Source organism: Apus apus, chromosome 2, assembly GCF_020740795.1.
Source record: "Apus apus isolate bApuApu2 chromosome 2, bApuApu2.pri.cur, whole genome shotgun sequence".
NCBI lineage: Eukaryota > Metazoa > Chordata > Aves > Apodiformes > Apodidae > Apus > Apus apus.
The window spans coordinates 60,446,791-60,458,497 of NC_067283.1; the positions used below are offsets into that span (position 1 = coordinate 60,446,791).

General features: G+C 37.6%; 1 protein-coding gene across 1 annotated transcript in view; it reads right to left on the reverse strand.

Moving 5' to 3' along the window:
* Positions 1-6,913: 6,913 nt before the first annotated feature.
* The window catches only part of SALL3 (spalt like transcription factor 3), a 22,884-nt gene continuing 18,090 nt past the window's right edge, over positions 6,914-11,707 (reverse strand). The window contains exons 3-4 of the mRNA XM_051611122.1: positions 11,396-11,707; positions 6,914-10,417 (exon numbers count right to left, since the gene is read on the reverse strand). The exon at positions 11,396-11,707 is cut by the window's right edge and continues 29 nt beyond it. Of these exons, the coding sequence (XP_051467082.1) occupies positions 9,986-10,417; positions 11,396-11,707 (744 nt within the window). The 3' untranslated portion in view covers positions 6,914-9,985. The remainder of the gene's footprint in view (positions 10,418-11,395) is intronic.

An 11,707-nucleotide genomic window follows, 5' to 3' on the forward strand; every position in this document is an offset into this window, starting at 1 on the left:
AAGTAGTGAATTAGTAAATTAAAATGTCTATTGAAATCTTTCAGGCAAAAATGGAAGATAAAATTATTTGCTTGGATACTGGTATTCAGTAAGGTTGAACATCCCCAAAGAGATTTCAAATGGAGACTGTTGTCTTACTAATTTGCACACCATGCTTTTTTTTTTTTTTTTTTTTTTTTTACTTGATCAAAACCTTAGTAAGGAACTGCTCAAGCCTTGGGAGTTGCTAGACATAACTGTAGGCCAGCATGTGCTAAATATACCACAGCACGAAGTCTTTAGTTGTCATCCAGCATACTGTGTGTAAGCAATTGGCAAGCCTCTTTTCCCCCTACCTCCCAGGACTTCTGTTATTGAATTGCCACATAGTGTATCTTAGCCTAATTGAACTCATTACTTAAGGGACTACTCTGTCTACACAAGTATTCAGGAAATTTTGTTTCTGAATAACTATGTGTATACGCTTATGCTGGAAAAAGAAAGGGCTAGGCAACATACCTAGATAAAATAATGAATAAATTGGTCCTGAAAGGTGTTCTGCTAGCTTCACTGAATCTAGAGAAACCCCTCAGAAAACCTACAAGAAGTGATACTCTTTTCACAGTTGAGGGTGGGTGGAAGAAGCCCAGCTTCCCAGAAGCATGAGATGTGAACTCTGAAACCACAGAAGAGGACTCAAATTCCTAATGTCAAGAGAGAAAGATGCCGAAAGGAGCCGTCTGGTAAAGAACTAATTCCAATTACTTGAAAAGTACAGCTCCTTACTCCTCAGGATAGAAATGTTTGCCTTTGCAGCCTTTTCTGGTCTCCTCAAAGTAACCAGGGCCAGGGCAGGAGGCCAGGGGTTGCCCCATCAGCCAGCAACACTGTCCTGGGCAGTTTTGGCATGGGCTGAGGAACATACTCCCACACAATGCCCAGACAGGATCTGGGGGCCAAAGGCCAATCCCAGTATTCACTTTGGATGTAACTGTCCTTCTTCAAGGGAGTGAAAGGGTTTGAAATGCAGCTGAATGCAACTTGTGCTGGGCCAGGTGGCCTCCAAAATGGGCCCAGTCCTGTTACACACAGTCATACAGATATACCTTGATTATAGCATGTTTGTTCCAGTAGGTACTGGGAGTTGTAAGAGAAAAAGTACACTGAAAACTTAATGGTTTATGAAAAAAAAACACGAGTCATGGTCTGATGAAAAAGGGATGATACAGTCTGTTCAGCTGTTGGATTTTGCTCATACCAGTGTGAATCGGGAGTGATTTTTTAGAAATTAGAATAATATCTGTGCTGGGTAAAAGAGATTAGAATGAGGCCTTTTATAGCAGTGATTATCAGCATGTGCTAAGGGTCATTTTCATTCCTGTTTTGGAGCCCTATGATAAGCTTTAGAAACAGTAAAATACTCCATTATTTTCTAAGACCATAGAGTAGGGGTAAAATGAAAATGTGCTTAGAATATTCATGCACACTGACATTGACCAGACGATCCTTCTGGTTCCAGGAGTTGCCCCACCTCACCAACTGAACTTGTCAAATCAGAATAAGCATTTCCTGAGCCAATGAGAAAGTCTAACGAAAAGCTGCACCCAGAGGCACACTGCTCAGCTTCTCCCAGATGGTCTTGTTGACTTAAGATAAGTGAATCCTTGTGAAAAAAATAAAGCTCATGATTTTTAGGGAAGTCTTTTGTGTTAGTTGCATAGGAGTATGGCTCTGTTTCTTTATTCTGTATGTTTTAAACATCTAGTGCAAGTACTTAAAATTGGGGGCTTTTTTCTGTTGTCTTCGATTCTGGTACTGTGCCTGTGTTTGTGCTTCACACTGCTATTGTTATGATATCTATATTGGTTGCTTTTCATCTTTTTATAGGATCCTTTTATTTTTCTTCCATTTAATACTGGAGATATAAAGGCAGAAAGAAAAAGCTACTTACTGTACTCATTTGAGCTTTACTTCTGTCTCAGCATTTTATGTGAGTATTTCCATTGAAATAATAGCAAAGTTTGGTTATTCCTTATTACGATTTGATTGTTTCACAGAAAACATCACCCACTAAGTAAATACAGTTTTGATGCAGGTTTTTGGGAAAACTAATATGCTGTTATTTTTTAAGAAGTATGGAACACCAAGATCAGCCTGAAAGAATCTCCAGATGTAAAGAGATTAAGAATGGAACTAGTTATATATATAACAGGCACAAAGTTGAGGCTAATAAACTCCAATGCATCAATATGTGAGTGTGCAGTAATCTCAGCTGGACAAACAATATGCATTTCTTCTGAGTAGCAGGGTATGGGATTTTGTTTTATTCTGCAGTATCTTCTACTCATAGTCCCAACAAGATAAATTAATTGAAATTAGGTGGAGATGGGAGTAGGGACAACATGACCAAGGCCCAAAAGTAAAAAAGAAATTACCCTTAACGTAATACAAGGACAGATGTGTGCATTGGGCAAATCTAACACTACCTTTAAAGAAATGTGTCAAGAATGTGGCCATGAAGACAAAGAAACCAAAGAAATGAGCATAGCATTGCTACTTTTCAGAAGAGAAACAGAAGATGCATTATCACAGAAGAAATACTGGCAAGCTGCTTCATGAAGAGAGTAGGGGTTGGGGAAATGGAAAGATGTAGGCTGCAGGGGGTACCAACCTCATTTAATCTACTTTCTGTGGGGTTGGAATTGCAACTATTGTAATAGGATGTTTGATAACACATTTAAAAATAATTCCATTCAATAAGTAATAGAGTTTGCCATGTGTCAGTAGTTTACTTAGGGTAAATTGTGGAGCACTAGGCTGCCCAGTATAAGGGGAAGTACCAGTCTGGCCCAGACTGTTGTCAAATGTTGGAACAGATGTCACATTCAGTGACAGAAGATACATAGGCAAGAGTCTGAAGGTTTAATGGAGTTTTCTTTTAAGCAAATTTCCAAGATGCACAGGGAACTTGATTCTGTGACCTGTTAGGTGCATTAGCTAATGTCTTAATATAAATCTTGTTGGTTTCAACAAGCCTGTCTGGAATGGAATGATGGCAGACAGAAACCTAGGTGAAGGACTAAATTCTAACTGTGAAGTGATCTAGAAAGCTATGCTGGGAAGAGTAATTTAATAGAAAATGGGCAGAAGAAAAGGCAGGTCCTGATCAAGTTTTACCAACAAAACCCTGACCTGAAAAAATTTGTTCTCCTGTTTGAGGTATCCGTTTGTAACTGTCCTTACTAGGAATGCTTAAAAAAGGAAAAACCCAAGCCAAACCTCCTGTATAAGGTTCATTATTCAGAGTATAAAGTGATAGAAAGCAAATTAAAATGCGCCCAGCTCTTCTGATGACCAGATCCTTTTATGTGCGCATTTTATGCACCGCACATAACAGGCAATGGCAAAAGAATTCCAGCATAGGTGGTCACTTACCCCGTCCCTCACCAGCCTACCTTAAATACATTACTTCTGTTAAGTGAATCTTCATGTCCCATATGAACTCTGTGCAGTAGCAGAAGTGCCAAGTGTTTGACAAAATTGGCTGAGCCATGAGTGCTAATTGACACACAAGAAAGTCAACAACCTACAGATATGTTGGCTGGTGATCAGAATGGGATGGTAGAGAAATGTCAGTAATTCCCAGAAGGAAAAAGAGATACTTCTTTAGCCTAAATTCACTCAGTTACCCATACCTTTACTCCATAACACGTCTGAGTGAAATCAGTGAGATTAACATCACTGAGGACACCTTAAACAAGGCAAGACCAAAACTTTCCTTATATTCAAATAAAAGAGAGTATCAATATAATTAATTATAATTATATATATATATTATATACAATATAACTGAGCTAATATATTTAGAATGCAACAGTTGCTAAAGAGGTTGCTTAGCATAGTATTGTAAATCAGATAATTCTTACCTGTAAAAAATAATAAATATAGTTTGCCCATCTGGGAAACAGATTACTTTCTATTCAACATCCAAATGATAGCAAGCATTATCTTTGGAATTATTTAATTATTTATTTTAACATACTTATATACAGTGAGTGACTCATCCTAGTATAATAGTTTGTTTCAACATAATCTACGTAAAGACTTTTATGACTTAGTGAAGGTTTTTAACACATTTGAGACTTACAAACTTTCCTCACAAGCCTTCATAAATATAGTAATAGTGACAGTATGTCTTCTGTTCTCATTATTTCCAGTTTTTGTGTCTTTACTGAGGGCCAACACCATTTAATGATGTTTTAGTTGCATCTGAAACGGATAACTCTTAAACAAAATGTGCAACATGCAGTTTGAAATTAATTCCAAGCAGCTAAAGAAATTTGAAACATACACATTTATAGGTACCTGTATATTATATATTGGTGTATAATAATATATACACACACATTTATTTTAATGTTTAGCTTTAATAGCAAAAAGTACAGTAGAATTCCACTGATACCAAGATTTTATTCTAGATTATCCATAGAAAATTGGTGCACTTTTTGTGAAAATCAATACAAGCTCAAAATAAAATGTGATACCAGCTAATTCTCTGCCATGGCCTAAAACCAATAATCAATTTGAACACCTTAATAATTGAATTAAACCCTACAGTAATCAAACAGATACTTGATAATTAAATACTTCCATTGAAAAATGTTACTGAGTAAAATTTTGTATCAATTCAAGTAGATGAGTATATGACATTTAGGATAAGGCCTCTCAGTCCTGACTGGAGCCCGTAAGTACTACTGGAGTACAAATAATAAATAATAGTACATGTACTGTAAACTCTCTAAAATCAGTGATAATACCAAGCATTTTTCATCTTTGAAACACTGTACAAACATAAAACTATTCCTCACAACACCCCTGTGAGGTAGGTACGAAAGCATTACCCCGTCTTTACTGATGGGGCAACTGATCCCAATACTACAAGGTGCTATCTGGCTCTGCAAGGAGGACTTCACTCCCTGGTTCCCAGAGGTGCCAGAAGTATGCCATAATCAAGCAGAATCAGAGTCTAATCTGAGTTAAGTCTAATCAGCAGCTTGCCCACATCCCTAAAATATGTCAGTGGCACAGCCGAAAGTTGTTGGCTTTTCAAATTTGTTGCTTTGTTAATTGACTGAGATGTTCCCCCTTCTGAAAAAAACCCAATACTATACATTGATGCTGTGACATGCACAAACTTGTCTTTTGCTCTTCATAAATCTGCTGATACCTTTAATATCTCAAAGGGAAGGTATTTTCTTGTGAGTGCCTACCTTGTGTAGTAGAACCGCAGCAAGATTCTCACATTCTTCCACTTTAATGTAAAAAAGGACCATTTATTCATAGGATGACATCAGATGTATACTAAGAGGCACAGTCATCTTTTTTTTTTAGATTCAGTTTTCAGGACCTCCTTTAAAATTGTGATAGTCCTGTGTTATGTACTAAAACATATGTATGCTCTTTTCCATCTTTTTAAAAATAATGTCCAGAATGCTTTTGCCCAGACTTACTTTTAAAATACTATATAGCTAGTCATTGTTTTGATGACATGTAAAGTAAAGCAAGACATCTGAACCTGGAAGCAGTCCCTCTTGCACCAGTATAAACCCAGGGCATCTCCACTGAAGCCCATGGAGTTTCCAGTCGTGGAAAAGCAGGCGCAGTGAAGTTAGGATGAGGGCATCCTCCTGACTATATGTGGCTGCCCTTTACCAGCAACACTAACAAACTTCATGCCTTCATCTGGAGAAAAAAGTGACAATAGCGTGCTTGTTAACAAATCCTGCAAGCTACACACATACCTGATCACATCACTGATGACTTCATCATTCATTATGCTAGTGTTACACATAGATGTAAAAAACAGGCAGCTCTTTTGATTTCTGCAGAATTAAAGAAAAAGGAAAAAATAAAACACAGTATTTTCCAAGTGACAGAGTACATGCAGAGAAGTAAATTAAAGGCAACAAAAACACAACACAAACGCAGCTTTAGGAAAACAAAGTATTTGCCAAGATAGAAAGGACAAAATAGGTAAGGGAACAGATAATATATTAAGGTCTAATACACACACACACAAAGAAGTAAAAAGTAGTTATGTTAATCATATGTCATAAATGCTGTCTTTATAGTAACTTCTAGGAAAAAGAAAAGTGAAGAGTTTGAATGCCTTGCTGGTATTTTCATGTTGTTAAATAACCCTCCCCTTAAAAAACTATAACTGTAAATTTTTCTGATTTATATAGTATACTTCTACCATTTTTATCTGTGTAGCACATTTTATTATTCAATTTCTTCTAATAAAAAAACCAACCCATACGTATTTGAAACAGAAACCTTCTGCCTTCATCCTTTTTTAGGAGTAGGAGGCAGGTAATCTCCTCTTGTGTTTTGAACAGAACCGTAACAGCCAGTGCTCCTTTGCTTTCCTTTTCTTTTGCGTAACATGTTTTCTCTCAGCAAGGCTCAGGGATGTGTGTGCAGGAACACAAGCACAAACCTATTGTTGTTGTTACATCATCAAAGAAAACTCTTATCTTCTTTCGTGAGGTCTTACAAAACAGAGTATCTTCATAACAAGGCCGATAAGTAATACAGATTTCTCTATTTTATTTATCTTTTGTCCATTTTAAATGCAACAGGCACTCATTACTGGATTATAACAGCTCGAAGGTTACTCAAAACATACAGCTTTTTTGCAGGAGATACTTAATCACATGCCTAACCTTAAGAATGTAAATACTTTCATTGAAATCAACATGAAAAAATGTTTTGGTTAGAGTTAGACGTGCTTCAATAAACAGGGGTCTTGGAAAAAAAAAGAAGAAACAAAGCCACGGGTTTAAGTATACAGGTTATGTCATTTGGAATGAATGGATGCGAGTTGTCAATTTAGTAATTTCTTTTTGTATTTTAGACTTTTAACTGCTCCTGATAATTTTGCTACCAAATTTTATCATGCAGTGTATTGTGACGATTAGTCAGATGTTTAAACAATGTGAAGAGGAGGCTTTTTTGGTAGACAGTACGTAAGTGTTCAGAAAGCAGTTGATTTGAAACAGTAGTCCTTCCAAAGGCTGGCTTCCCCATCTCCAAAATGTTTTGGGTTTGTTTTTTTACTCGTTTGTTTTTTTTTTACTGTGTTGTGAGAAATGCTCCTACGATTTATTTTCATTGGAAAAGAGACTTTAACAATTCCACCCCTTTGCAATGTTAATATATATTAGAATAGCATTTGAATAGAAGGTGTCGACCTTATTCCGATTTTCAGATGTGACGATTAGAAGTCATCGACACCAATCTACCACAAGTGACCTTAGTCTCAGATCTTGCTCTGTTATTAGAATAATCAAGGAACGCAATTCAGAAATAATATTACATCCTGCATTTTATTCAATTCCATATGACAAAAATAGTAACCTAGACTAAGACATCCATTTCAATCAGTAGATGTGTCAAGCCAACAAGATTTAATAATAAAAAATATTGGATCTAGGTAACAATTCCCAGCTGGTTCAGGGAGGCTCCTAGCCCTACATGGTATCACAGTATAAAAATAGTGTCTCTCTTCACCATGCAGAGAGGAATGACCTAACCCTGAATACAAAATGGGGTCAGTCTTATTGTACCATCATCAACCATCTTATTTACAACACTTTACATATTTTTTCCTTTTTTTTCCTTGTTTATTTTTTCTTCTCTTTTTCTTTTTTTTTTTTCCTTTTTTTTTTTTTCTTTATGTTATACACATCCTTTAGGGAACAGAGATAACACTACATGGTACCAAATACTAACAAAAAAAAAAGCCACACCAAAAATGACACAGATAAATAAAAACATTCAATTGCTGTAATACAGCAACGTTAAGCCACCTCAGTTTTCCTTTTTTCAACGCTTGGAAACACCCCTAACCACCCACATACTGCGGCAAAAAAAGATGTTATATTGCAGAGATGTTACATATATATAATTATGCTTATATATAGATATATATATCTATATATCTCTATCTCATCACTGTAGAAAATGGAGCCGTAGAGTTCATTGTTCATTTTCAACAGAAACAAACAGCTTATAAGTCTCTGAACCTCTTTTCACTCCACTATATGATGGCAGAAACAGTCCATCCTCTTACAGTAATGTTTTTGTTGTGTAAGAAAGATTGTCCTATTTTTCAGTCTCAACTGAGAAGACCTCACTGTTTGATTCATTCTTCAGGGGCATAAAACTCCTTGGACTGTTACCCAGCTACCCATAATGTTCCTCAAGCAATTCGACTGGACGAAGTTCATAGTATCAATTCCACCATGCTTGTAATGCAAAAAATGAGGTAGTACACAAAACATTGCCTGTTCAAGTTTTGATTAAGCCCCAGTCTCCTCAGCATCCCCAGCCTAGCTTCTGAGTGGAACCATTCCCTTTATTTACTGGGTGCAATTTAAACTACACAATCCACATAAAATTCTGTTCAATTAATCAGAGTACATTGTGCTTTGGAGCAATCTCATAATATAATCTGCAAGAATTGGAAATAAATACAGAATATTTGTATGTTACTCCTGCTCACACTGCTCCAAAATTACTGTTTTGTTCCCATGCTATTAGGCAGTCGACATCTTTCTGGTGGGTATGTGTGAAAGAGACAGACCACAGTAAAATTAAACCTACCCAATTTTCTCCCTCCTCTATCCTAGGCTTGTATTATTATCATACTCCTAAGATAAATGTGTCAGAATTCTGTTGGGGTGGTCATGCCTTTAAGTGGGCTTTGTAGAAAAGTTAAATTAATAATTTCCATTTAAGAAATGGCAGGGCCCGTATTTCCTAAGGATCTGACAGTTCTCTGCGGCTTTTCTGGTTAGTTAATAGAGATCTCCCATTGTTTGACCTTAAAACAAAACAAGACACTGCAACAGGGTTCTCCTCCTCATTCCTCAAGTCAAAGTACTATTTATAAAATAGTTTACATCTTTGTTCAGTTCAAATTATAGACAAACCTCCCTAATACAAAATACTAAAAGTGCAATAGTATAAATTAAAGAGTTTGCAACCACATTATACAAACATTACCGTTTTATTGTACAGCTTTGATAACATGGAGTATTTACTCACAACTGTTTATAATGTTGTGAATAATTTATGGTGCTAAGGTTTGTCTGTAACTTGTTTTCCAATCATTGAGCTAAAGTCCACACTACATTTTTTTTTTCATTTAATAGAACAACTGTCCACATAGCAGCTACAAATATTTAAATTAAAAAAAGGTTTGTTACTGACAGGTACTCGCACATGAAAAGCATGCTATCCTCCCCAATAGAACTTCACAATTTTGCCTGCATTGAAATAAACACTTATTTATAGTAGAACAAAACTTGCTTTAAAAAAAAAAAAAAAGGAAAAAAAAAAAAAAAAGGAAAAAAAATCACATAGCCAGATGTATTTTGCAGTACAAAAAGCTTCATTTAAGTTTGGGGCTAGTATATTGTCTGTTACCCGCATAATCATAACATTATAAATACTACAGACAAGGATACTGTAATAATACACAGCATTGGGGTACTAAATCACTTATTTAAGATTCCTAAAAACATAGTCCAAGTTGCTAACTAATTCGAACAAAACCAGCAAAGAAGTGTGACCGAATGCCTTAATGAAGCCTCCCTTTCTCAGGTGATGGTAAGTTTTGTAAGAAGCAAAGTGGACACAGACTGGCCTCTTTCTGTTTCTAATGAAGTTATCCCATGATTTGTTTGCTTGTTTGTTTTCTGTTAAATTAAAAGGTTTCAAAGTTCTTAGTAACAGTCAAACTCACTGTTGAAAGAAGTACCATGCAGATCTTGCAAGACAACTTTTCAGCAGCCACAAAGTTATGTATTTCTGCTATGGGCAAAACTTTAAAGGGAACCTATGCATTTAGGTCAGGAAACTAATGCTTAGCTTTAAAAGCTGTACATGGAAAAGGACAAGTGTTGTGTAGCAATCCAACAGTTATTCGGAATTAATGCTTTTAATTTATGCCAATCTCTTTATTATCCTCAATAAATCTGGTGAATGGACGACTGGCTCCTGTTTCAGAACTTGCTTTGTCCAGACCCACAATGGGAGGGCTGCTGCCCGTGCGAGCTTTGTCCATGCCACCGGTAAGGTTACTTAGAGGCGGGATGGCGCCTCCGCCTAGACTTACTGGGAGCTGGGGAATGCCTCCGTTCTGTATGACAGAAATCTCATTGTTCTTCATAGCAAGTCCATTAGTGATAGCTGCAGCGTATTGGTTCCAAAAATTTGGGTCAACGTTCATGGCCCGAGCTGCCAAATCCTTCTGGAACATCTCAGAGAACTTGAGTGCGTCGCCACCGAGCAGAGCCATGGGATTTTCCACAGAGAGGCGGCGGCCGCGGCGTGCAGGAGCGTTATTCCACATGTGAGTTCCCATGTGAACCTGTGGAGCAAACAGGGACAAGAAGCACCCCCAAGTTAGCAAGTTCTGGTGAGGTGGCTGCCCTGAATTTCTGCTACTCACAGTACCATTTGCTTTTTTAAAAAATACCTTTTAATTCACATTGAAAACTAATCAATTCCAGTTAAGACATGGTTCTAAGGACCAGTCAATCTATACAAAGAAAACCCAGCTCCACAGTTATTTTTCAGCCTGCATTTGTTTCTTCTTCATGATAACAAATGCAGTGCCACAAGAATAAAGAATACATATCCTCTTAGGTTAGACAATTTCCCATGCAAGCTGCAAGTCCTCACATGCTGAAGATCACCAACTATGTTACTTCTACTAGGAGATTAACAATTTTTCTGCTTTTCCTCTTTGCTATTTTCCTAATATTTTATCTCATGTCAGAGGCATTGATTATTTTGCTAAATATAGTATTTTAAGAGTTACAATTGCAAATGTATTCCCCAGGCTGTGTCCTGATGGTTAACCAGACTGTGGGAATAAGAAGTGTCAGTCCTGTAGTAACCCACTGTAAATCAGTGGGAAGCAGCTCTCCAGGCTGCAACGGCTGCAAAGCAGAAGAGAAAATGGAAATCTGAGCGAGGCACCAAGGAGCTGAGCAAGCTCTGCGTTTCTAGTTTCTAGCAAGGCTATTTTGCACCATCGGTCCACAAGAATGGCCAGAATGTATCCACCACCTGATGGCATGTGCCACCACATCTATCAGGTAAACTACAATGTGTGCGCACGTACACCCAGAAAGAGTTTTAAAGCTTGTATCGTTGCACAGCTGCTTTTCAGTCCCTACCTTCAATGCGGTGTAAGTATAACAACCACCACAGAGCCAGCATTTCCTTGAAGTTCCCTTCCCTCCTGTCTTTGGGACAAACAGCACTAGAACCTGCTAAGTTTGAGTACTGTGCCTTAAGTCCCCCCCACCCTGAGCCTTTACAGTTTTATTTGGCCTCTTACCTTAAGATTCCCCTTTGTGGTAAAAGCTCTACCACAGATTGTGCAACCAAATGGTTTTTCACCAGTATGGGTGCGCTCGTGTATCTGCAGTGCACTTGCTGAGGAGAAGGTCTTCCCGCACGACTGACAGTTGTGCTGCTTGGGAGTCCGGCGAGGGGGGGGTGCCAGCATAGGGGTGATCCCCGGACTCATCACTGTCTGTGGTGCAGCAGGAACCTGGATTCCAGCTGGAAGCGAGGGAACCTCACCCAAAGAGATCGGCTTGCTGTGACCATTCACTTCCATTTTGATCATGGTAGGCGCTGTACTGGT